Here is a 26,635-nt window from a genome sequence, read left to right on the forward strand (position 1 = left end):
TCATGACCTGTGCCTCTTTCTTCCGCAAGCAACATTAAGCAATTTAGAGCCCCTTGGATTGCAGAGATATATGACTTGCCCGCTCTTGGCAGTACATCAGTTGGAAATTTAGGTATGAAGACTTGCTCCCAGCCCTGCTCTGTTATACCTGCGCTGTGAGGGTTGCCATGGCAACCAGGCCCAGCTGTGCCCTACTGGCTTTATTGCAGCCTCTCATCAGTCTGCTGCCGGCAGGCTAATCATCGGATTGTGTGTAAACTCTGTGCTCCCTCTGGTTCTTATTGGGCAACTCTTGGAGCTAGACTCTCGAGTGTTTGCTTGTTCTGACCAGAAACTTTGGACTCTGTTCTTTGATCTCTGGTATTTTTAGGCAATTCACCTGCCCTGTACCTGGGGTTTTGCTAGGTGCTATTTGCCACTGAATTTTTGCGTGAAAGAAATTTTGAAGCGAACCTGGCGGTTCCTTCTTAGACAAAACATCCTATGAATTCCAGCAGAATACAATAATAATATCACAGAACTATAGAGTTGGAAGGACCCCATTGGATCATCTAGTCCAACCCCCTGCAATATATATATATTTTTAAGCAGACCAGCAAAATCCTTGGCACGTGTGTTCCTAATTAGAACCAGTTTGACAGCAGATTCCCCTCTAAAGCAAAATTCAAGCATATTTCAAGGTTCCTTATCAGGCAACACACCTGAAAAATTCTGAAAGAACCCAGTGGTACCTTGGGTTATGAATTTAATTCATTCTGGAGGTCCATTCTTAACCTGAAAACAGTACTTAAACTGAGGCATGCTTTCGCTAATGGGGCCTCCCGCCACCACACGATTTCCGTTCTCATCCTGGGGCAAAGTTCTCAATCCGAGGTACTACTTCTGGAGTTTGTAACCTGAAGTGTTTGTAACCCGAAGTATTTGTAACCCGAGGTAAAAGTCCAGTCACGGACGACTCTGGGGTTGCGGCGTTCATCTCGCTTTATTGGCCGAGGGAGCCGGTGTACAGCTCCCGGGTCATGTGGCCAGCATGACTAAGCCGCTTCTGGTGAACCAGAGCAGCGCACGGAAACGCCGTTTACCTTCCCGCTGGAGTGGTACCTATTTATCTACTTGCACTTTGACGTGCTTTCGAACTGCTAGCTTGGCAGGAGCAGGGACCGAGCAACGGGAGCTCACCCCGTCGTGGGGACTCAAACCGCCAACCTTCTGATCGGCAACCTGAGGTACCACTGTATGTATAGGGTGTGTGTGTGTTCCCATCCTTGTGAAGGTCATCAGATCATTCGAGTTCATGGCAGCCAGAGACCAGTGAAAATGAAAATAATAATAATAATAATAATAATAATAATAATAATAATAATAATAATAATTTATTTATACCCTGCCCATCCGGCTGGGTCCCCGCAGCCACTCTGGGCAGTTTCCAACAAAACACTAAAATACAATAACCTATTAAACATTAAAAGCTTCCCTAAACAGGGCGGTCTTGAGATGTCTTCTACAAGTTTGGTAGTTATTTTTCTCTTTGACATCTGGTGGGAGGGCGTTCCACAGGGCGGGTGCTACTACCGAGAAGGCCCTCTGCCTGGTTCCCTGTAACTTGGCTTCTCCTAGTGAGGGAACCGCCAGAAAAGGCCAAAAGCACAAAGCAAGTCATGACAAAATAAGCATTTTGCAACGACATACCTTCACCGCATAGGTGCTTGACGGATCCTTGGAGCAGGTGGCACAATAATATATGGCGTCCCCTGAATCACAGCAAGGCTTGTTGCACGTCAGCTTGAAGAGGGACCAGTTGTTCTCGCTGAAATGCAGCTCGCTCTTCTGGTCGCGCATGAAACAGTCCTCGCACTTAGAAACGAGGCGGCGCAAGGATTCTGCATACAGCCCGCCTAGCTTGGCGTACACCCCCTCTTTGTTGTCAATATTGCTGAGGAGGTTGTGGAGCTGAAAGCTAGAACCTGAGGAAACCGTGGTGGACATGCTGTTCTGGGAGGAGGAACGAGGCGGCAAGTTTTTGCTCTGGCTACAACAGGCGCCGCCGTTCTTAGCAGAACAGGGATATGGGGAATGGGACCCTCTGAAGGCTTTCTCCAGTGACTCAGAAGAAGAAAATGTCTGGCGGTTGATTCCCAAGGTGGAGCCAAACGGAGGCTCCTCGCGGATGCAGACGTTACTTTCCGACTGACTGAAGTTCAGTTTGGGGCTTGCGGGACCTGAAGCTCTAGCTGGGGAAGCCGGGCCCCAGTAAAAACCATCCGGCGAAGAAACAGCTCTGCTGACGGTTTTCTTTTGCGGCAGAGGAGGCGGCTGTAAAGGTTTGCAGTGCGGCCTTTCTTTGCTGGGACATGCAGGGAAATGAGTTGAAGGAAAGGTCGGCTTCCCGGTACGGGTGGGTGAACGAAGGCTCGTTTTGCACGACTGTCCTGAAACACATGCAGACAATAAAGCAATTATAAGCCGGGGACTCCTACCAGCACGGATAAAAAAAAGATGTTTTACAATGTGAGGCCTAGATCAAGTTCCATCTAAAAAGGTAAGCATGCCAGCCTAGGGTAATGAAACTTTGCACCCAGATTAGCCTAGGATCATTTGTAGCAGCCAAAACAAGAATGGCCTTTGTACATGGGGTCAAAGTCACGCCAGAGCATGATAAAATTATGAGACATTATATGTGTGTCTGTATGGCGGCATCCCAGCCCCTTGGGTCCTGTGCTGTGATGAGGAGGGAGAGGAGCCTGTGTGAGTGAATCTCCCTCCCCATGGCAGCCCAGGACCAGGGGGGGATGGGGGGCTGCCGTAGTGTGTATGACTGGCGATACAGAAATCAGCATGAAATTATCCGGCTGACTGTTTGAGCTTCTGCCTTCATTAGTAACGCAAAGCGATTAGGTTCCAAAAAGGGCACAATGAATAAAAATGATGGTTTGTAGAGAGAATTCTGAGAAAGGTGGCATTTATTGCCAGGAAAGGTGTTAGGTGCGTGCAAGAAAAATTAAAAGCCAATTTAAAAGCACATGTTTTAATCTTAACTATGAAGAAAAAAGCCACAGGGATTTAAGCGTTTATAATATATGGGTGTACCTGGGCCGAGTGTAGACTTGTGGAAATCAACAGGACTAAATTAGTTGATTAAATTAAGTCACATTGATTACAGTGGGTTACTCCTAGCATGTCTACACCTCTCTATATATCGAGAAGTTCTCTCTTGCTTTAGCATTTCATCATTTTCTGTATTTCTGTATTTCATCATTTTCTGTATCTTGCCCACAAATCCTGCCAGACATGTTCCCTATATACTAGGGATGAACAGGCAAACAACCCTATCTGATTTCTACAAGCAAAATCGGGGCAGGAAGTGCAGTTCCCCTTAAGCCTCCCCTTCTTTGTAGAACAGGGTGGAATAAGATGACCTGCCTAACGGGAGCTTTCTTTCTTTTCTGGGCAGAGTGCCTTTATTTCTCCTGCTTTGCATGGAGCAGAGTCTTCCAGGCTGTGCAGGGGAAAGCAAGGCACTTTGCCCAAGAAGCAATGTTGCTAGCCATGTTGGTTCCTGGCAAAGCTATCTTGTTTCCACCCACCCCCCAACCCCCTTCTGCAGGGTAGGGATGGGCAAATTTGTCCATTTCTTACTTTTCCAATCTTACGTTTAGCTCTCCACGTTTTGGCACCTCTTTGCCAATTTTCTTTTTAAGTCCTCATGAGAATATGTCAGCATTTCAGTGTGCGATTTTGCCTAATACACCTCAATTTCTCCTAACGTAATATGTTTTTCCTATACATTATTTAGTTGGAGAATTTCATCAGGAAATTCAGAGAAGTGTGGGTTTTGAAGGACGGCTTGGCTGCAGTGCAAGTTTGGGAGATTTGCCATGAAATCTGAATTGAATCCAATTTCTTCCCCACCCACAGAACACACTGTGTCTCAATGCTAACCAATGCCATGGGCTGGCTGGGTGCAGAGGAATGGTGGGAGATATCAGCTGGGGAAGCCCCAAGGAAACCCCCAGGGGAAGAAGGCTCAGGGCCAGGGGATTGGTGGTGGGATGACAATGAGTGGTCAGAGGGAGAAAAGAGAGCAGACTGGGAGGAGGAGGTGTTGGAAGCTGAAGAAGTAATAGGGTTGTCAGGGAACTGCCATTGGCTTAGAGGTGAGAGTGGGAAGGGCAGATCTTGGGGAGCAGGACTTCCTCAGCGGAGGAAGGAAGCCCCGCCTCTAGTGGGGAAGAGTTGCAGGGCTCGGGGGATGCAAGGCAGCGCCAGGACACCTTGCCTGAGCAAAGCGGGGAAGAGGGAGGTCCCCCGTTATCCAAGCCTTCCTTGCGCAGTCGGCTTTCGCGCAGAGAGGGGAGGCGTCGGCTGGGGGTCAAGAGACTACTCTGCTGGGGAAAGTTTAAGGACTGCCCACGCTCGGATTCTGCTAGTGAGTGAGCAAGACATGGAATAGAGGCGTTCTGCATTGTAAAGGTTTTTGCACCAATAATAAAGCTTTTGAAAAGACCAGTGAGGGATCTTGCCTGATCGCTCTCGAGCAACTACACCGATAGCCGTAACAAGGGTTTACATGGTCTCCCAGAACATGTAGAGGAATGAAGAGAGCAGAGCAATGAGAGACTAGATGGAGCCCAAGTTTGCTTGGGAAGGACCTGGCAGAGGAGGAGTCTTAGGGAGCGGAGAGATCATGAGAACCTTCAATCCTCACTGGGGCAAGACCTACTGAGAAGAGTTGCTGTGATCACTAGGCCTGCACTGTTTTGGTTTCTTGGAATAAAGAGTTAACTTCGCTGAACCGGGTGTTTTATTTCTAGTTTACTCCTGACACCACGGAGAAAGGGAAGCTCCCTCTTCTTCAGCCAGCAAATAAATGCTGTAGAAGAGAAGTCCTTTCTCTGCTAGCATGTTGGGAACCAGGCTTCCCTGGGTGTTTTTACGATCATCAAACCCACCCCAAATCGCTTGAGGGGTTTTGTGGTTTGAATGGAAAGGGGGAGGCAATTCATGTTTGGGTCGGAGAGTGGGATGTTTGTGCATCCCTAATTCTTCATTTTAAAAGCCATCAAGTTCTGGTACTGGCAACCTTAGCACTGAAGTGGGAAGTCCAAAGTGACTTTTATTACAATTACCTAAGCTCTGCAAGCTAAGCACAATGCAACCTGTATATCCCCGCTGTGAATGAACCTATCCAACTGAGTAAAGGAATGTTATTGGAAGGTGGAGTTAACATTGCATAGCGTTTCTGAAGACAACCTGGCTCTCTGTCACAGAACTGGCCACTGGCTGCCAAAGAGCAGTGAAGCTGGAACAGGGTAAATATTTAAGCAACATGGTAAGCTATGTGAGGACTCAGAGAATTTTTTTTACTTGCTATTTTTTTCTTTACTTTGTAGCACCTTATTGTAGGCCAAGCCCAAGATATTTGAAAAGTTAGGACAATTCACATGCAGTGCATTATTATTATTATTATTATTATTATTATTATTATTATTATTATTATTATCCCTTTCCCAACAAAGTCATACTCTTCTTCACTACTATGCAGCACTCAGGCAAAAAGAAAGCGCAAGGGATGGCTACTGGCTTTCCTGTTGATTCTATGATTGATAGCTGGCCACCATGGCTAGCCCTTGCAGCGCAGCTCGTTGCCTGTAGAGGGCACAAGTCCTGCTCCTAATTTCGGTGGCATCACAGGAAGTATGGTCCTCCAACTGCTCTGATACTTCATCGTAAGAAATGCCAGACACCTTGAATTTAAGCTACATTCAGCCCACATATTTTCAAGTTCTACGACTGCTTTTGTAGTAATGACTTGTGCTGCCCTGTCATTCATTCAAAGGTTCCATTTGGTTTTGGGATAGTTTGGCACATTAGCAACAAAGCTGAATAAATGGGCATTCAAAACAGCAAAGTATCATGGATACTAAGGACCGCTTACACCCACCTGAAGGGTGAAAGGAAGAGACCATGTAAAGCTTCCCTGGGGAAGTGAAATTCTAAATGCAGCTTTACAGGGCCTGTTTATTGCCCACATTCACACAACACAGTAAACCATAGTTAATGGCTTGCTGCAAACTCACTTATATTATTAATCATGGTTTGTTTGAGTGAAATAAAGCATAGTCTCTCAGTCAGATATAACACAAAGACAGGGATTATAGCTTGTTGCTCCAGTTAGGGCAGCAAGGCAGGAGCCACCTCCATATTCACAATAGGCCATTAATTATGGTTTCCTGTGATGTGCAAACTGGGTCACTATGTCACAATTTACAGAACGTGTTTCGTACATTAACCCCACAGCCCCACACTAACACACAACTTTTAGCTACCTCCATTGCCGAATGCATTTGTGTCCAAATTCAAACTGTCCGTGGAGCCAGCAGTGAAAGTGACGTGGATTCCCTGGAAAGCAGGACTGAGGTTTTCTGTAGAATCACTGCTCAGCTTCTCCAACTCAGAATTGCTTCTGTTCATTTTTAGAAAATGCCTAGAGATTAAATGTGGGAAATACATAATGAGAAAACAGCAATTTATACAAGAGTCACGTTGCATCAGATTTTGAAGAATGTGGCTATGTCTACACAATAACGCCTGTGATCCTGTTTCGATTTGTTCCTCTCTTATTTCTTTTGTTATATATATATTGTTTTGAGGGTTTTGTTGTTCGCTTTTGTTTGTTTTTTGCATACATGCATTGGCATTGCTACTTCTTACTGGGAGAGGTGGTAGAGAGATCAGTGCTGTGTGGACACAGGCAGGAGCACTGGATCAGCTCCCCGGTTTGCTCACACAGTGCAGACCCTCCATCCACCTCACCACCAGTGTTAGAAACTCAGATATAGAAGCTAGGTTCCAAACGTCACCTTAAACCTAGGTTACGATTGCTGAAACAGAATGTCTATTCACCAGGGGGTTGGGTCATATGACCCTACAATTCTATGATCTCAACTACATTGCTTGACTGTGACTTGCTCTTGCAACAATTCACTTGTCCCAACATGCAAGAAGGAGAAACACACACAGTGGAAATGGTATTTACTATGAACTAAGGCAGAGGCTGTTAAACTGTGGTTGCCAAACTGTGTTAAACTGTGGGGATGTGGGTGGCGCTGTGGTCTAAACCACAGAACCTAGGACTTGCAGATCAGAAGGTCGGCGGTTCGAATCCCCACGACAGGGTGAGCTCCCGTTGTTCGGTCCCTGCTCTTGCCAACCTAGCAGTTCGAAAGCACGTCAAAGTGCAAGTAGATAAATAGGTACCGCTCTGGCGGGAAGGTAAATGGCGTTTCCATGCGCTGCTCTGGTTCACCAGAAGCGGCTTAGTCATGCTGGCCACATGACCCGGAAGCTGTATGCCGGCTCCCTCGGCAATAAAGCGAGATGAGCGCCGCAACCCCAGAGTCGGCCATGACTGGACCTAATGGTCAGGGGTCCCTTTACCTTTAAGGCAGAGGTTGTTAAACTGTGGTTGCCAAACTTGAGCCTAGAAATCTCCATATACTCAGCACTGGACCCAGGCCAGCAGTAAAACGCACCTGGTTAATTTCTAGCATTGCTAGGTTGGAGCTTCCCCGAGATCTGCTCTTCAGTATCAAAGGAAGGAAAATAAGAACAAGATCAGTAGAAGACAAAGTAAAGTGCATGTATAAATATGAAGAAGACCTGCAGAAGGGACTTGGAAAAGAGTTAAGAGCCTCGGACAGAAGATCACCAGGTTGATGGACTATATGGACTATATGGAATTGACGAATGACTGGCAGTATCCGAGACCAAGGAGAAGAGATGGTGGAAGAAGATTGGAAAAAGTTTGAAGTTTATTTTTAGAAATAGAAATATTGTAAAATTACTGAGTGTTAGAAAAATGTTGGAATGAAATCTTATGGCTTTAGTAGAAATGTTATAAGGAGTTAAGCATAAATAAGCATTATAGTATTAATGGAAAATAAGGGTAAAAATAAGTTAAGATATTTATATGACAGAAAATAGAGAAAGATGGAAAGGAATTGCTGAAACAATTAATAGAATTGGAATACAAAAAGGGAGGTGAGAGGAGGTCGATGAAACAAGGGTATGAAAAATAGAGTACTGAAATGGTATGATGTATGTTTTTAAATTGTTTCTGTTTTGTTTTGTTTAGGTCAATGTGTCAATGTTGTGTTTTGTATTGTTTATATATTGTATTGTACTGTTTTTTCCCTTTCTTGTTTTTTTTCTTTTTTTCTTTTTTCTTCTCTTTCTTTTTTGTAAGTTTTAAAAGTAATAAATATTATTTTTTTTTAAAAAAAATCTAACACTGCTTGCCGCTACCAGTTATTGGTGAAGATGTTGCTGTTGGGAGACCAGGAGCATGCCACCCTACCCACCCACCCCACTTCAGCCGCACCTGCATGCATGAACAACACGAGGTAAGAGAGAGAGAGAAGGCTAAGCAAATCAGAGAATGGTCTCAGCACACTGCTTGGTCAACTCGTTGGTATGTGATGGCTTGGGAGAAGTAAAACAGTTCATTTCTGAGCAGGCATACCAAGATACAATTTCTGGTGACACGCTGGTGCTCTTCCTTCTAAATAAGCCTTTCCACAAGTCAATAAAAGCTGTCACTTCAAAGCAGCGGCATAGCGTGGGTTGTCAGCACCCGGGGCAAGGCAACTAATTTGCGCCCGTAACCCCTAACCTGCCGCCGCTGCCAGCTTCTTCTTGCTGCTGCCTGGGCTGGGGTATTTACGGCAAGGTAGCCACGGCGGCGGGGGGGGGGGGGGTCCGTGTCAGGTGATCTGAGGCGAGTTGCCGCTGGCGCTGCCGCCCAAATGACGCCGCTTGCCCGTTGGAGGAGGAGGGCAGAGAGGCGAGGAAAATGCAACATGGCCCAGCAGCTGCAGCAGCAGCGGCGGGGCTGTGAGGAGGGGCTGCCTGGCGTGCCCTCCGCGGCCCTGATGCGTGGGGACCGCGGTGAGCGCTGAGAGCCGCTGCCTGCCGGACGCCTTCAGCCCGGACGCGCGCACAGCTCATCGGTTCCGCGAGACATGGGGCTCTGCTACAGCCCGCGCCCGAGGCTCTTCGGCGACTCTGGAGGCGGCGAGCGCCCCCCCCCAGATGTTGCGCCCGCCCCCCCTGCACCCCCCACGCTACGCCACTGCTTCAAAGGCAACTACACAGGCTGCCTCAATGGCTGGGGACACTGTTCTTAGTGACGTCTGTCCAGCATTACCAGGCATTCACCTTTGCATCCCTGACTATCGGCAGTGTATTGCCGCAGTAGCACGTTTCTATACAGGCAACCTTTATTAATTTTATTCCATTTTTATATCCTGCCCTTTCCCCCAAAGGACTCAAATTGATCTACAGAGCTAATCTTCCATCTGCAAAGGATTCCTCCATTTCTAGCTCAGGGGGTTTCTACATGCATGTAGAAGGCAAAACAATAGATTTGCTTTTGTTTTCTACACACAGTATATCTGCAAGAAAGCAAGCGAAGCACTGCATTGAAAGCTCCTTTCCAAGGTACAATGTCTTTTTGATTAAAAAGGAACTAACAAATGCCTACCGACCCAACATGTCTTTATCTGTAGCTAAAGATCACAACAGAAGCTCACAAGGCTTATTTTCTTACCACGATTTACAATTTCATTTCCCCATTACGCCAACAATACAATGTTATTTTTCTGCATTATCTCTTTTCAGTTATTTAATGTTCTTTATAAAACAGCTTAGCCCCCAATCCCCAAGCACAATTTTGTAATTCCCTGTCATTTCAGTCAAACTTAACTTCCAAGCCGATATGCAGCCTTAAACTTGTCTGATATCCCTATAATAATATATATTACTAAACTGACTGTATAATTTTTACATTTCATTTCTATCTGACCCAATTTGTTTCCTTGGAAAAAAAACCCTCATGCAATATATACACATGCATACGTATATACATATGTCCAATCATGTTTTGTGGATTGCTGGGTTTTTTGTGTGGTTTTTTTTTGGAATGGCAGAAACCTGAAGGTTTCATTCTAATGCAGAGATGGAGAACCTTTGTCCCTCCAGGTGTTAGGAATCCAACTTCCATCAGCCCCCCCGCCAGTGTGGTTAATGATGGGGGGTGCAGGCTAGAAACATCTGGAGGGTCCCCCAGTTCTAATGGTGTTAAGGTGAGCCAGACTACTCAGGATACTTCAGAGACCCTGCTCCATGTCCCTCCATCTTACAATGTCTGATGAGTGGATTATACAGAGCCTTCTGGGTCATGGCACCACAATTGTGGAACACCCTCCACTGACCTATCATTACTGGTCTTTGAGCAAGTTGGCTATTTTGGATGGCATTCGAAGGACAATGCAAGTGACTTCAGTACTACGTAGACTGTTGCGTTTTACTGATGCTTTCCTTCTGCTTGGCTGTTTGCTTTTTTATATTTTTAGCAAGCTTGCTGTGGTTTTATATTTGTTTATATTGGATTTTGTTAGCTATCTTGGCTGTTGGTTAGGCAGGGAAGCATATTTAAGTAAATAGTTTTTTGTTTAAAGCAGACAACAGAAAACAAAAAATGTCTAATAGACAAACACAGAGAAATTTTGCCACTTTTTTATATTCTATAATGAAACAGCCCCTTCATGTTGATATAATAGGCAAGAGACAGATAATTTAAACTTTCATATTTTTAATTCTTATCTCCAACATAGTCAGAGCTTAAGAAAAATATACAAAAAGACCCTGCAGAAATTAACATTACAGAAGCCTCCTTTTATAGTTGCACCTCATATTATAAGCAATGATCCTTAATACAATTTCCTATTTTCCTCTAAATTGGCCTCATTATCAAGCACATCTTAAGCTTCATTTAAGGGTTAGGATTAGAATCATAGAAACAGGGAATTTCAGAGTTGGATGTACCCCAAGGATCATCTAGTCCAACCCTCTGCAATGCCGGAATGCCAAATAAATCATAAATGACAAGGCACACATTTTCCCTATCGAATAACCTTTTCCATATCCAAGAGTCATTTAGGGCTTCTCTTTCTCTTTGTCTCTGACACACAATCTACACACAACATATTATCAATTCTGTAAGAAATTATTAGTTCCTGATTTTTCAGAAACGAATATATTAATGGATCAATCCAATGCAAGTTTTTCTTGGATGCCATTCCCAACCAGCTCAACAGGGCTTACTTCCAGGTAAGCAGGTCTAAGTTGTCTCTTTCAAAATCCATGTTATCTATCCACGCTAATGTATATTTATTAAAATATGTGCATTGTGACTTTGCAATCTAATGATCTACAAAGCAACTAGCAAAATTATTTAAAATCATGATACCGATTTTTTAAAAAATACTTAAGAAAGCAAAAAACAACAACAACACAAAAATAGTTGGAACACGCTAACCATAGGTAACACACCACCCCAGCAAATGGTTTAAAACCAGATCAGACTAACTTACCATCCCAGTAAACGGTGCAATACCAGATCGAACTTTTGTTCAGGAGGGTTTGACATCCTAACATCAACACTGGCAGAGAAACATAAGCATTCAGTGGCGCAATTTCGGGACTGGAGATCTTTTCAGAAGCTAGCTAGCTGCATTTGCAAAGTACAGCCCTGATTGTTGTGAAGTCATATATGCGAGGAGAGCTCTCTTTATTCCCTGCCCTGGTGCCTTATACAAAATGCACTTTCTGAATAGGGGATAAAACAGAAAAAGAAATCATCGCTGCTTGGGGAACAGCCGCTCTTGGCCTTGCCTATTACTGCCACACCAGATAATAACCTCCAGCACTCTCCGTAAAGTATTGTTTATTTCTGATCTAACATATAAATATACATGGCACTTTTCAGGGACACACACGCACACACACACAGAGGCAATCCCTGCTCAGGAGAGCTTTCCATCTGAAATTCCAACAGCAGAGATGAAAGTCAGGGAAGTAGGGAAGGGGGGGAGGAAGGAAGGAGAGGTACAGTATCTGTAATGCTAAATTACAAAATGAGGATAACTTTAAGAAAATGTGGCAATTGAGATTCATGCCATGAGCCCCACAGAGCTGTTGGGATCTGTGTTTGGGCTGGCAGTCTCTGATGCAGCAGGAGGAGAAAGGAATAGGTGGTTGGGGAATGAGACTAAATGATGAGCAACTGGGTCAGAGGGAGAGGGATCTGCCCCAACTTCAGCTGCTTTGGAGAGGGGAGCAGGGATGGTGGTTGTCATCCCTGACCTGAGGGGGGCTTTGAGCAGATGAAGGAGGAAGGTAGAAGTGACTGAACAGGAGGGTGCAGTCTTGTCACCTAAAACCAGAAGCCACCGTCATAGGAGCAGGCCCACCTACCCCAGGGGAGCACACAATCCTGCAAGGCAAGCAAGACTTGCAAGTGAGCACACCATGCCTCGTCTTTAAAAGCTTGGCGAGCAGGGTATGTAAACCTTGTTGGGACATCTTCATTGCTTCTGTCTGAATCTGAGCTTCCTGCCCTGTTCTTGAACTCCTGCTGAGCCTGTACCATTTTTTGGTCAAATATGAGAGTCTCAGTGGGTAGGACAGGGAAATACCACCCAAAGTGTCCTCAAAAGGTGAGAACAGAATTCATGACAGATACAGAAGGTGACGGGAAGCTAAAGCAGGGACTGAAGGAGGTGCATCACCCGATCAGAGCAATGATAAGTAATGGGTTTTTTTGGGAGGGGGGAGTTTTGGACAGAGGTGAGAAGACTGAGAGATGATAAAGGACAGCCAGAGAAAAGAAGGTTACAGGAGTTCAAGGGTAAGACTGGAGGTAACAAGACGATGGATCAGTGTGTTCACCAGGTGGGCAGAGAGGGGGTGAAAACACAGGGTTCATCTATTCTTTTTTTTCATACTGGAACTGAAAACGAGCAAAACATAATGATACTTCATGGGGATTTTTGCTAATAAACAGAGCGGATTTGCCAGCCAAGTCCAAAACTCCCAACTGTGTCTTGCCCAAATAAGAATCACAGGAATTCTTATCCAGTTTCCCAGGGTGTTACCCTTCCCTTTTCTTGTCTAAGAAATGAGTTGCTGAAAGACTCACCATTTTTTGTACTGGAAACCAAGTGGTGTAATTTTACTGGTATTGTTTTGCTTTAATGTACGGTTCTCAAACTGACCTTTTCTTTTCCATTTGTGATACAATTAAACAACCTGAACTTCTTTCCAGGAGTCTTGCAAAGTCGTGGACGCAGAAGTGCTTCTTTAGTGTTTGACATCAAGGTGGCATTTCCATTGCCTACTCTGTGCTCCTAGGCTTTAGCTTAGAGCAAAGTGGCAGCAAGCATGGGAAGGCCAACCAGCAGGCCAAATTTCAAATTTTGTGCAAGATTATATTCTGCATGTTAGCATTACAGAAACACAAGGGAGGTGGCAGTGTGGCAAAATGCTTACCGTGATTCCAATAGTATGACTACTCTCTGGAAAACAGCAAACCAAGAGTACTTCTGACACCTTAATACTAATTGAGCCATTTATCAAGTTACCTTTTAAAGATGTGAGTGTGCTCTTGAGGGGGATAATTGACACAGGCTTGGCTGTTTGGCCATTGATTTGACAGTGGTTGAATGGTTGTCCAAGCTCTACAACATGGACGCAGTGGCCTGCTTCAGTTCATCATCCTAAACTGTGGTTTCCTTAACCACAAGTTGTTGCACAGATGATGACACAAGCCATAGCTTGTTTTTTTTGTTGTTGTTGCTCTAAGTGCTGTTCATTCTCCAACTGCTCATGGCTCTTGTCTTTGAAGTTTGGTGAGCTTTTGAGGTGTGGTGGTGAAGCAAACCATGATTAAGGGTGCTGGGTTCACATGTAACACCAAGCCATGTCTTCAGATTGAGGTTTGTTGGTGGTAAGGTGCTGGGCAGGGTATCACTAGTAAGCCATGGTTTAATAAACCATGGTTTATTGTTATGTGTGAACCAAGCCAGTATGTGCACAAGAGAGCAGGCATCAAGGACTGGGTGAAGGGGCTGAAGAAACAGTTTTCCATGGTCCTCCTCCAACTGAGCGGGGTTAATATGTGTTGAAATTTACCAGCCAAAATTTGGCTGCACACCTCTAACCTACTCTTAACACCAATTCATACAAAGAAGTTGGCATCCCTTTTCATTTATAGACAACATTTCCCTTTCTATACCTGGAAAAGAGGTTTGTGAAATGAAAAAGCTTGTACTTTTGTAACAACCAGTCCAATAAATATTGTATTACCAAGCTTGTAAAGTCAGAAGAATGCAATGAAACTTAACAGCACACTCCAGCCTTGGTCACACACTTGACTATAAAATCTCTTTCACCTCAAAAATGATCAAATCCTCTTCTCTGATGTCACATTCGGTTCAAGTGTGTAACATATTTAATGTACAGAAACCTAAATAAAAGATAGGGAGAAACTGATTTCTTCCCTTCCTGTATTTCACTATCCCCCAAACCATTTGATCATTAGAAAAAACTGGAACAACATGCATTTTGTTTGCACAGCTTGAGACAAAAGTTCCAGTCAAGTGTGGTTCTTGAAATAAGTGCAGTTCTTGGCACCTTTGAGGTGAGCCAAGTGTACATTACCAAACGCTCCAAAGGTGCGATTCTATACCAGCCTACTCCTAAGTCCCAATGAATTCAATTAAGCTTATTCTCAAGTAGGTCAGCAGCCCTCATTTGGATTCATAACCTCCTCCACTCCCCACATTTCAGTATCAACAAATGAAAGAAGTACATTTCCCCAGAAAATATGGAAAGTGTGCTAAATTTTTCCTTCTTCTGTTATAGTTTACAGTCACGAGCAATGCCAAATGCACAGCAGTGCCTGAGGGTGTGCAGGAAAATTTGGAGGAGATGGGGTGCCAGGTTTGACACTTTTGCAGAACTTAGGTGGGGGAACTGGCATAATTATATTACTGTGCTTTCCAAAGTATATATGGCACTGCTTCTTCTCTGCTAACCAAGGCCAATGAATTAACACAAATATGGACATTACTAGACCAAGGTATTTCTACATGTGAATAAAGCAAAGATCCTTTTCAAAACTATAGAGCCTCATCTAAACTTCGGGACGCAGGTGGCGCTGTGGGTTAAACCACAGAGCCTAGGGCTTGCTGATCAGAAGGTCGGCGGTTCGAATCACCGCAACGGGGTGAGCTCCCGTTGCCCAGTCCCGGCTCCTGCCAACCTAGCAGTTTGAAAGCATGCCGTGCAAGTAGATAAATAGGTACCGCTCCAGCAGGAAGGTAAACGGCGTTTCCGTGCTCTGCTCTGGTTCACCAGAAGTGGCTTAGTCATGCTGGCTACATGACCCGGAAGCTGTACGCTGACTCCCTCGGCAAATAAAGCGAGATGAGCGCCGCAACCCCAGAGTCGTCCACAACTGGACCTAATGGTCAGGGGTCCCTTTACCCTTTACCTTTAATCTAAACTTCTGTTGCTAATGACAGGGCATTTTCCATTGGGGTGGGGATCCCTCTTTCCTTCTAAGATTTTATCTTGTGTGATTTCCCCAAGAGAACTGAATAATTTATAAATTTTGTTTCTACACATAATTTGCTCGGTATTAACAAAGCAAACCAGATAGCAAAGCAAAAATGAAAGACATATACATGTAATAAGACATCCCCAACACAGGGAGCTGTTATGTATGTGCACAATTCTACCACCTCTATTGAAGGAACTCTGAATTTTACCTTTGTACAGTAGGCTTAGTGTGATGGACTGACAGGACACTGACGGGAAAGCGGGCTGGAGTCTGATTCGGGAGAGGGGGTCAGTGATTTGCGGGGAACTGTACCAGCCAGGAGGCTAGAGTCAGAGGGAGGAGAAGCTTCAGAAGAGCCAGGTGCTTCCCCACCCTCTCCTGCACCACTGTCTCCCAGAACCAGGAGGGGACTGAAAAGCGAAGAGCAGAGGAAGTTTCTATGCAGGTGTAGTCTCCGGCTGCATGTGTGCAGCCCTTCGGGGGAAGGTACATAAACTGGTGGAGGGTGAGAGGTCCCTGGTTGCTGCAACAGTGCCAGAGAGCATGGATCCGGGAATAGATGCTTAGAATCTAGATTAGTGTGCATAGGGGTCCAGAACTGTGTTATCTTTGACAATAGAGAGTTAACTATGTGCCATGTGCATTCTTTGGGTGGGAAACACCCTTGACAGCTAGCTTCTACACACACTCTCTCACACGCCTCTTCATCCACCGTTCAGGCAAGCAGGAGGCATTATCAGAGTTCAAGGATACATTACAGCCATGGTCATCTAAGGAGGGTGCAAAGCAGGGCTGCTAAGTTCCAGATGACTCACAGGAAGGCCTGGACAGCCATATTTGGCATCTGGGCCTGAGGTTCCCCATCCATGAATTTGGGAGAACTGAATCTTGGGAGCTACCCTGGAGTTACTGCTCACTCTTCAGAATTGTGAGCAGGAGACCGACTGGAAGAGAACTTGGGCTTATATGATGTTTCCCCTGCCTCACCCTCACCATAAAATTCCATGTTTACCTGGACAAAGGCTGGGATCACCTTGAATCTGCAAGACTAAAACCTCTTTAAAGAGGGAAGAGCACAAGTTCAAGGCTGACCCATAGTTTAGGTAAACTGGTGGGGGAGAGAACATCTGAAAAAGCCATTTGAAGTTGAAAGAAACAAAGGACTTACAACACACAAGGAAATAAATGTACGCAGCCCAAACAAACCTATACCTGCACACATATATTTAGAGGTCCTACTGACTTGCTCCCAAATTAAGTGCACACTTATCTATAACCATATTCCTTAATTTAAGTTATAAACCTAATCTGAGTATGAATTAGGATCTAGAAGGTAGAAAGGCTGAAGATGTACATATTGCCAATTATTATTTTTTATTGTTGTTCTACAGTTCCCTTTCCAAAGGGGTCGTGGCTTTAAGTGCTAAAAATAACTAAATGGTGGTCAATTACTTTCCATCTCTCACAGTGGACCTTTTCCTTCTTTAAGTGTTGCCTGCGGCATATTTCAGGGTAACGCACAAAGGCGGACCCTCCCTTTCCACTTGCTCGTGGACCATTCATCGAGACAAAGGTTCTCTCACAACATCCCTTCTCCCCCTCCATCGCAACCTAACAGTTTAGAAATTCAGAACGGTCATATCTAGAAATACAGGGCATAATTTAAATTTAATTTATTCATTCAACTGTTCACGGACTTCAGTTTGGAGACAGAAGATGCAACCTAGGAGCTTAAAAAATAAAAATATAGCTCTCATGCAGGGGTTTTGGTTTGTGACTGGATACAGAAGCAGCTCCCCAAATGTTGTTGGACTATAACTCCCAGCAGCCCTACTTAGCATCATGGCCAACGGTCAGGGATCATGGGAGTTGTAGTCCAACAACACCTGCAAGGTACCACATTGGCTACCCTTCCGTAGTTTCTTATTTCTGTGGAAGTGAGTCGGTGCACAAGTGATGGGGCTGCCACAGCGCAATTGGGCACTGTGGCTCTGCCCCACCAGGAAAACCACTTCTGTCCACCCCACCCCCCGCCCCACAATCTATTGAAAAGCAGAGATGGGAATTATTTACAAACCTAAGTCCTTACGTGACACAACACCATTATCATCATCATGTGGAGCAAGGCTCTACCCTAAGACCAAAATGAAGGGGAAATGTCCTAGGTCCAGACCTTGTAGGGCAGGACTTGAAGCTTGTGAGATCCTCTCTTTTTTTGTTCCTTTTATACTAGAACTTCAAGGCGCAAATTCCACTGAAATTGATGGTCTGACTCCTGAGTAGATGTGGCTTAGGGCTGTTGGTCTCCTTAGAAGCACTGAGAACTGAGCTGGTTCAATAAAAAGCCAAAAGCAGCCAGGTTTTTAACGGGTGTGAAGATCACAGCCCAATTTGAGATGCAAATTAGACTCAAACGGTTGCGGATGAGTAGATGGCTGGTAAAATGGTTATATCTTTCATTATGACGGTTTGGGAGTAAGCCTCTCACAAAAACTAGTCTTGTCCAGGTGTGGAACGGAAGGGCATTTACAGATAAAAACCAATGCTCCTAACTCTCCTTGCATCAAGGCTTGTTCCAAAACAATTCAGAAGGTAAAAAAGGAATGGGTGACATGAGAGGCAAGAGACCATTGTGAATAATGGATCAGGGAGACCCTTGTTTCAGTATTTGTGCTTCCCTGCTCATGACACCAGCACCGCACTGTGCCATGTATGGCCCTTCCTTCCTTGTAGGTCTCCATTTTTAAAATCACACTGAAGTTGTAACCATAGCTGTCAACTTACAGATTTGAAAATAAGGGACCAGCAGCCTCAAAAATAAGGGATCAGCAGCCAAAATAAGGAATTTTGCTATTCCTCCTCCCTCAGGCCACCTCCTCAGCTGCCACCACCGCTGCTGCCTCCGGGCTCACAGGCGAGAGTCTCTCTCCCTCCCCCTCCTCTCTCGGGCAGGGCCAATGGAACTCCTCGCGCCAGGACGATGGCGCCAGCGCACGCTCTCTCGCGCGGCAGAGGACCCCGAGCCGCTGCTTCCCTCCCGAGCCGGGCGAGCATGAAACCCAGGAAATTTAAGGGACATCATCAATAAGGGACAGCAGCGGGACACAGCGCTGGGATAAGGGAGTTTCCCGCCAAATAAGGGACGGTTGACAGCTATGGTTGTAACAGCACAATGCTCCAAAAGGAGATCTGCAGGAGTGGAGGAGGAGGAGGCCAGGGGATGAGAAGGCAGCAGTAGACGGATCCGCCACCTCTCCCAGGGGAGTCCAGATCTCACACCAAAGCAGTTTGCTCCACCCCGCTTTACCAAAAGGCTGGCTGCGCCGAGCTCACACAAAACCCACTCCTGGTTTCCTTCTAAACTTTCCTCATACCAGCAACCCAGGTGGAGAGGAGGAAGGAGAGCCTTTCCATTGCTGTTACTGTTAAATAGTTGCGAGTCGGAAACTCTGCAAAACCTACTGTAAATCACTCAAGAGATCTACCAGCAGATCCCAATATACCGTATTTTTCGCTCTATAGGACGCACCCGACCATAGGATGCACCTTGTTTTAGAGGGGGAGAACAAGAAAAAAAATTCTCTCCCTCTCTGCACAGCACCCCTTCAGCGAAGTGGCCGGAGAAACGGAGCCCCTTCCATTTCTCCCCCCGCTTCGCTGACCCAGCGCTGCGCAGAGAGGGAAAGCTATGCAGCACCTCTCCAGCGAAGCAAAGCCAGGAGAGCAAGAGGGGTCGGTGCGCACTGACCCCTTTCGCTCTCCAGGCTTCAGCGAAAGAAACGCGAAGCCTCCGGAGTGCGGCGGGAGCGCTCCCACTGCGCTTCGGAGGCTTCACGTTGCTATCGCTGAAGTCATGGAGCCTGCATTCGCTCCATAAGACGCAAACACATTTCTCCTTAATTTTCGGAAGGAAAAAAGTGCGTCTTATAGAGCGAAAAATACGGTGCTTTCTTGACTTCCACTAGCGTAGAGTATGAAAGTTTAACACTAGCATTCAACATGTAAACGAACTGGGAAGCCGGTGCAGAAAGAGCAAAGGCCTAGTCCTTGTGAGAAGCCTAATTCTGGACTGGATGAACTTTCTGGATGCTATTCAAAATCAAACTCATGCAGAGTGTATGGCAGTAACCCAGCCCAGATCTTACCACCGCATGTGTCACAGTGGCCAGATACTTGATCCCTACAAACCCACAAGGGGAAGTTGAAATACAGATAGAAATCTGTACACATTAATGCGTCTGTCTTGGGTGTATGTACCGATGGACAGGGGAACTCCACTACGTGAACTCTACTATTATTCTCTCTCATGAGAATGGAGCCTCTGACCAAAAGGTGGTGCAGACACCCAGAGAAATTCCCCACGGAAAACAAAGGGCAAGCCCCATACAATCTCTGTGCAAGAGAGCCATATTTCTCCAATTAATTGTTTCCAGTGGTTCCCATTTCTCTCTCCTAAGAACATTACCCCTTAACCACAGTCAGTCTTTGACCTTCCAACTAGTCAAAGTCCTTTTGTTATGACCTCCTCTTTGCCGCTGAAGATAAAATAACCCAGCAGGGCAAGTGTTTAAAACAGATTCACGTAGAGAAATACAATGAAGATCTTTCCAGAGCAAGTGAAGCTTTTTTCGACACACATCTGCTTTCACTGCCCCACCCCCGTCCTGCGTTTTTGCTTTCGTTGGAGGGAAAGAATCCCAGAGAAGTTACTGATTCATTGCTGAATCATTAGAAGCATCCGTTTTATCTATCAGCAATACAGTAAAAAAAAACAACAAAAAACCAAGATTCAGAGCCCAGACAAAACTGAGGCCTAACTCAAATACTACATTTGCAGAGCATCAGCCACCGAAGACCGGAAAACAGAAAAATGCTCTTAATAGTTTTCCATATGGTGCCTAAGAGAAGGGCTGCAATGGTCTGGGTAAAATTGGTAGAGGAAATTGGAAAGGTGCTAGGAGACAGATTACTATAAAGAAAGGTTATGGCCCAGTGTGTATGGGAAACCCTTCCTCAGGGGCAACCCAGTTTTATTCTATGATTCTATTTATTTTATGTTGGGCTACTGCATCTCCTTAAAGGTAAAGGTAAAGGGTCCATTAGGTCCAGTCGTGGCCGACTCTGGGGTTGCGGCGCTCATCTCGCTTTATTGGCCGAGGGAGCCGGCGTACAGCTTCCGAGTCATGTGGCCAGCATGACTAAGCCGCTTCTGGCGAACCAGAGCAGCGCACGGAAACGCCGTTTACCTTCCTGCCGGAGCGGTACCCATTTATCTACTTGCACTTTGGCGTGCTTTCGAACTGCTAGGTTGGCAGGAGCAGGGACCTAGCAACAGGAGCTCATCCCGTCGCGGGGATTCGAACCACCGACCTTCTGATCGGCAAGCCCTAGGCTCTGTGGTTTAATCCACAGCGCCACCCGCATCTCCTTATTTCCTCCTATTTCCTAGCTCATGTGAAGTCCTTGTTCTTCTGCTTATTGGTGTTACCCTCCATTTCCCCCTCTCAGATAAAATGGACCACGCCGGGATTCCCAAACTGAGGTGCTGCACATTCATGGCATTAAATATTCATACTGATATTTAATTGTATTTTTATTGCTTTTATTTCTTACATTACAATTTGAGTTCTGTGAAATGCAATATAGAAGAAATAAAAGCAGCAATAAAAATATTTTCAAACTAATCCAGTACCCACCAGCACAGTGCTTTTTGAGAACTAAAGGTAAAGGTAAAGGTACCCCTGCCCGTACGGGCCAGTCTTGACAGACTCTGGGGTTGTGCGCCCATCTCACTTAAGAGGCCAGGGGCCAGCGCTGTCCGGAGACACTTCCGGGTCACGTGGCCAGCGTGACATCGCTGCTCTGGCCAGAGCCAGAGCCGCACACGGAAACGCCGTTTACCTTCCCACTGGTAAGCGGTCCCTATTTATCTACTTGCACCCGGAGGTGCTTTCGAACTGCTAGGTTGGCAGGCGCTGGGACCGAGCAGCGGGAGCGCACCCCGCCGCAGGGATTCGAACCGCCGACCTTTCGATCGGCAAGCCCTAGGCGCTGAGGCTTTAACCCACAGCGCCACCTGCAGAACTACAACAGGTAAAAAAAAAAAGCAATATGACTAACCTGACCCAACAATGTCCCCCCCCCCATACAAATAAGCCACACTGCAACCAACTGAATGCAACCAACCAAACTCTGGATCCTCCAACCCCTCACAATGCCAATAAAGATAAATAAATATATAAATAAAGGACCTACTCATACCCCCATATCTCTCCCCCCCCATTTCTTTTCCCCTTCTCTCCCCCTAGCTGTAAGATGTCTATGGCATTAGTGTCCCATACTGAACATTAATGAACTGTGAAAAAGACCCTATGAATCGAAAGTGGAGATGCTATACAGTATGTACTTTCCCTTGTTTATTTCTTTACACAAGAAAATATTCAATAAAAACTTTTTTTTAAAAAAGGCAAAAATCATTAAGTGGTCTCCCAAAACCCTCAACAATTTTCAGCTGATCCGTTGGGCAGGGGTTAGTTAGGGAACTGCTAGACGACACCATGTGCGAAATCACTTTACGCAAACATGAATTCACACAAACGTGAAACGGCACTCAGGCTGTTCCCTACAACTGCATAAAAATTAAAATACAGAAACTGACCTCCTGGGGTTTCTTGCTGTGTTAAAGACTCTTTGGGAGACAGAGTACAGCCTTCTTATCAGGAGTTCTGCACATGTGAAGTAAGAAGTTCGTCTGAACTTTCCACAAGCAGCACTTGGAACTATTCTACATGTTACACCACAAAAGGCAGGAGACTGAGCAGGCAGAAATTCTCTTTTGGCAGCCCCTTACATAACTAGGATTGTCAGGGTACTTAGGCTGTGACAATGGAACAGATTTAAGCCTGTTATATAGATAAGCCCTGTGTTAATCAGTAATTGTGGTGGTAGCACTTTGCTACACCCCCCCCAAGTGATAAAGTAGCACATACAGTCGTACCTTGGAAGTCGAATGGAATCTGTTCCGGAAGTCCATTCGACTTCCAAAACATTCGGAAACCAAAGCACGGCTTCTGATTGAACGGTTTCTGACTGAACGTTCCTCATCGGACGTTCGGCTTCCAAAAATAGTTCGCAAACCGGAACAGTCACTTCTGGGTTTGCGACGCCAAAACATTCGAGAACTAAGCTGTTCGAAAACCAAGATACAACTGTATAGATACCACGGCTCATTTATGTAATTTTTCCGTTTAAAGAATATTTCATCAGCTAGACAAATCCATATATATGAAATCCCACATATATGAAACATTCATATATATGGAATTTCTGCTAAAGGACACATCTATGTTAGTTTTACCAGAAGACAGGATTTGTGGGGAGGAGGAGGAAGGACAGAGAATTATCTCCTGGATTTTGTCACTTATCTTAACCTTATTGATCTTTGGCTACTGTCCGGGAACTGTCATCGGAACAGGGGCGGGAAACAGAGGGGCAGTTGTGTTACAAGGAGCCTCCGAAAATCTTGCCAAGCAGTTCCTCTTCCAGTGATGAGGAAAGCCCCACCTCCAGTGGGGAAGGGGTGAAAGGACCAGAGGATGCTGGTGGGAGCCTCAGCACCACCTTCTGGCCAAGCCGGCCAGGAGGGAAGCATGCCCCTTCGGTTGCCCACCCTGCGCAGAAGTCTAAAGCGCAAAGAGGGAAGGAAAAGGATGGGCATAACGAGACTTTTATGTTAGGGGAGGTCCAGGAAACAAGCACTCCCGGATTCTGCTAGCGATTGAGGCAGACATGAACTTCGGGGTTCTGCACTGTAAATACCGTATTTTTTGCTCTATAAGACTCACTTTTTCCCTCCTAAAAAGTAAGGGGAAATGTGTGTGCGTCTTATGGAGCGAATGCAGGCTGCGCAGCTATCCCAGAAGCCAGAACAGCAAGAGGGATCGCTGCTTTCACTGGGCAGCGATCCCTCTTATTGTTCTGGCTTCTGAGATTCAGAATATTTTTTTTCTTGTTTTCCTCCTCCAAAAACTAGGTGCGTCTTATGGTCTGGTGCGTCTTATAGAGCGAAAAATACGGTAGTTCTGCACCTAAATAAAACCTGTAAAAGACAGGTCGGAGTCCTGCCTGGTTACTCGTGAGCAACCACCCTTGCCATCTGACAGCTACCAACAAGAATGCACACAAAACATTTTTTTTCTGTACCTGGATTGTTTCTTTGGAGGTGGCGGTGGTGGTGCAAATTCCTCAATTCCATTCTTGTCTTTAGGGAACTCGAAGGCAAAAGATGCTGATTTGCTCATTCCTGCAATCTTGTTCTCCTGGACAGAGCGTTTCCCCCCCTGATGGCAATTAGAAATACTTGAGGGACTGCTTGCCCCGTTCTCCGTTTCTGTCTCTGGTGTGCTTTTCAAGAACCCCTGCTCTTCTTCCTCTTCTTCCTCTATCCTGCACTGCCTGCTCCAGGAGAGATTGTAGTATTTCTGCCTCCTCTCAGAGCTCAAGGTCGCCGGACCTTTGTTCGACTCCTCTGGAGAGATTTTGTTCGTATAAGGGCATATGGACGATGCGGGATCAAAGATTGTGCTATCTGCGCCGTTCTTCGGAAGGTCAAGACCCCGATGGCCGTCGCCATCACAAGTTTCTGCCACAAAAGAACTTACAGACTGTGTGAAAGGCCTCTCTCCTCTAGGCGGGCTCCCTTTGGACAATTTTGGGGGAATAGCAGGAGTCTCACCTATCCCATTTCTGCTAGTTGTTTGGGACGGAAGACCTGGATCATTTTCCACCGGGCTCATCTCGCTGCTTGCTTGAGGCATTTCTCTGTATTCGAAGAAAGGGGATGTTTTCCTAACTTCTGAATTAGAAGTGGGGCTAGGACTTGGCCACTGGACCCCTACAGCTGAGTCTGGACTGCTAAGAAAAATAGTCCGGTTGTCATCTTCTGTGTGGGCCGCCACAATGGTAATAGTCGCTGGTACCTGCGTGACAGATTCTTGGAACTCTCTTTCGCAGTCCAAGTGGAGAGCCTTGCCTCTCCAGAGGCCATCTTGTTTATCTTTACAGGGGCTATAAGCCAAGGCATCACACCTTGCATGCGTGTTGGTATTATTTAGCTGCGTCTTTTTCCTCTTCGTGCTCTCAGCATAGATAGGCTCATTTTGAGAGGCTACTTCACAGGAAAGCTGTTGCTCTGCGGAATTGCTTGCATTTTCTATACGCCTGCCTACGGTCTGATCTGATTCTCTAACCGAAGGACAGTAATAATTTCCCTTGGGTGAACCACAGGGGCCACTGCCAGTATCTGAGGGAAATACTAATGTGTCCGTTTCGGAACATAAGTGGTTGTATACATAACTGTGTGGCAGATGCTTCTCCCCACTTTGAAAGTCTGAATTCAAGGTTCTGCTGTCCCCTTCACTGAAACTCACCTCTACGGACTCAGTTCTTGCATTTGTCACAGCCTCTGGCGCCTGGAGTTTTGAAATAGGTTTTTCATGCCACACCTCTTTGGTTTTGGTATTGTCAAACCCCTGGTGGACAGGAGCCTCTTTGCAATAGTCTGTGATGGAGCAATACTCCCCGCCTTCACTTTCTAAATCAGAAGAATTGAACATACCAGCTCTTTCTGAAAGTGATGCTTCCTCTCTTTGATGGATGGGAGAGTATCCCACGGAGTCCATGGCAGAGCCAACACATCTGTCACTCAAAAAGGATGAATTGTGGCAGAAGCCCAGATAGGGCAAGGATAACTTCTCCTTGCTGACCACTTCATTTCCATTCTCCTGTGCACCCATATCATTCAGAAATGCCACATTACTGAAGGCGACATTTCTCTCTGCGCTGCTTTCAAGACTCAAGGGACCGGCCAAAGAAGGGCCTGGAGGACTGTGCAAAGTACGATCACTTGGAGTATTCTGAATGACAGGCTTCCTTATGATGTTGTTGCTGAATTTGTCAATACACAGTCTTTGTTCTTCTCCAGATTTCATCAAGGCAAGATTTCTGGGTGGTATTCTCTTGTTGACCTGCATTGATAAACAAAAATAATATATATATGTCTGTAGAAGAAGAAGAAGAGTTTGGATTTGATATCTCGCCTTTCACTCCCCTTAAGGAGTCTCAAAGTGGCTAACAATCTCCTTTCTCTTCCTCCCCCACAACAAACACTCTGTGAGGTGAGTGGGGCTGAGAGACTTCACAGAAGTGTGACTGGCCCAAGGTCACCCAGCAGCTTCAGGTGGAGGAGTGGGGAAGCGAACCCGGTTCCCCAGATTACAAGTCCACCGCTCTTCACCACTACACCACACTGGCTCTGTAATTTCTAACTTGAGATTTATAAAATTAGATCTATTAACAGAACAAATTAGAGCTACTGACTTGGGTGGTCCTGCTGTAATACTAAACACTGAAGAGCAGAAAGCCAAAGCCCTCTGTCCAGGTATTCTAAAATCAAAAAATTATCCTCATCTTGAAGCAAACAAGCCATGCACAGGTTTTCCATACTTTACTGTGCAAGCAGGTATAAGCAATTTGACGCAGGCCTAATTCAGGGGCGGAAAACCTCAGGCTCTGGGGCTTATTGTGGCCCCTTCTCTGGCCCATGGAACTCTTGGAAGTCCATGCTCTTCTCCCTAAGTTGCACCTCTCACTAGTTCTGCTCTGCACACTTCTCAACGGCTTTTGCCCAGCTGGAACGTATCCTTGAACTAGGATATATTGTTTGGCTGGGTGGAAATATATGTGTGTCTGTGTGCGTTGTAAACCTCTGACTTTTGTGTGGCTGGAATACAGCATTTTGCCTCTCTGGCTCCTACGCCCCACCTGCATGCAGCCCCCAAAAGGATGAGCAAGATAGAAGGTGGACTCAAAACTTTCCCCCACCCCTGGCCTAAAATGTTCATTTGGAAAAATGAAACCAAGGGAGGCCTAAAGAGCCATGAGATCGACAGATAAATGGCAGTACAGAAATTTTAATAATAATAATAATACACATGACACTGACCAAGGTGGTAGACAAGGCAATATAATTCTGTTTTGCATCACTTTGTATGTGTGGATGACATATTATTGATGTAAAACAAAAACACAACACTCACACCCTGTCCATGCATGTCAGAGATCCTTTCTCTCTGGTGGAATGGTTCACTACACGCTGGGAGGTGTTGCTGTTTT

General features: G+C 45.6%; 1 protein-coding gene across 4 annotated transcripts in view; it reads right to left on the reverse strand.

Moving 5' to 3' along the window:
- Positions 1-26,635, reverse strand: part of PRAG1 (PEAK1 related, kinase-activating pseudokinase 1) — an 82,299-nt gene that overhangs the window by 8,867 nt on the left and 46,797 nt on the right. For all 4 annotated transcript variants that reach the window (XM_079959158.1, XM_079959156.1, XM_079959157.1 and 1 more), the window contains exons 3-5: positions 23,666-25,488; positions 6,327-6,484; positions 1,690-2,429 (exon numbers count right to left, since the gene is read on the reverse strand). In XM_079959158.1, coding sequence (XP_079815284.1) covers positions 1,690-2,429; positions 6,327-6,484; positions 23,666-25,488 — 2,721 coding nt within the window. The remainder of the gene's footprint in view (positions 1-1,689; positions 2,430-6,326; positions 6,485-23,665; positions 25,489-26,635) is intronic.

This window comes from Podarcis cretensis, assembly GCF_951804945.1.
Source record: "Podarcis cretensis genome assembly, chromosome: 17".
NCBI classification, from domain to species: Eukaryota; Metazoa; Chordata; class Lepidosauria; order Squamata; family Lacertidae; genus Podarcis; species Podarcis cretensis.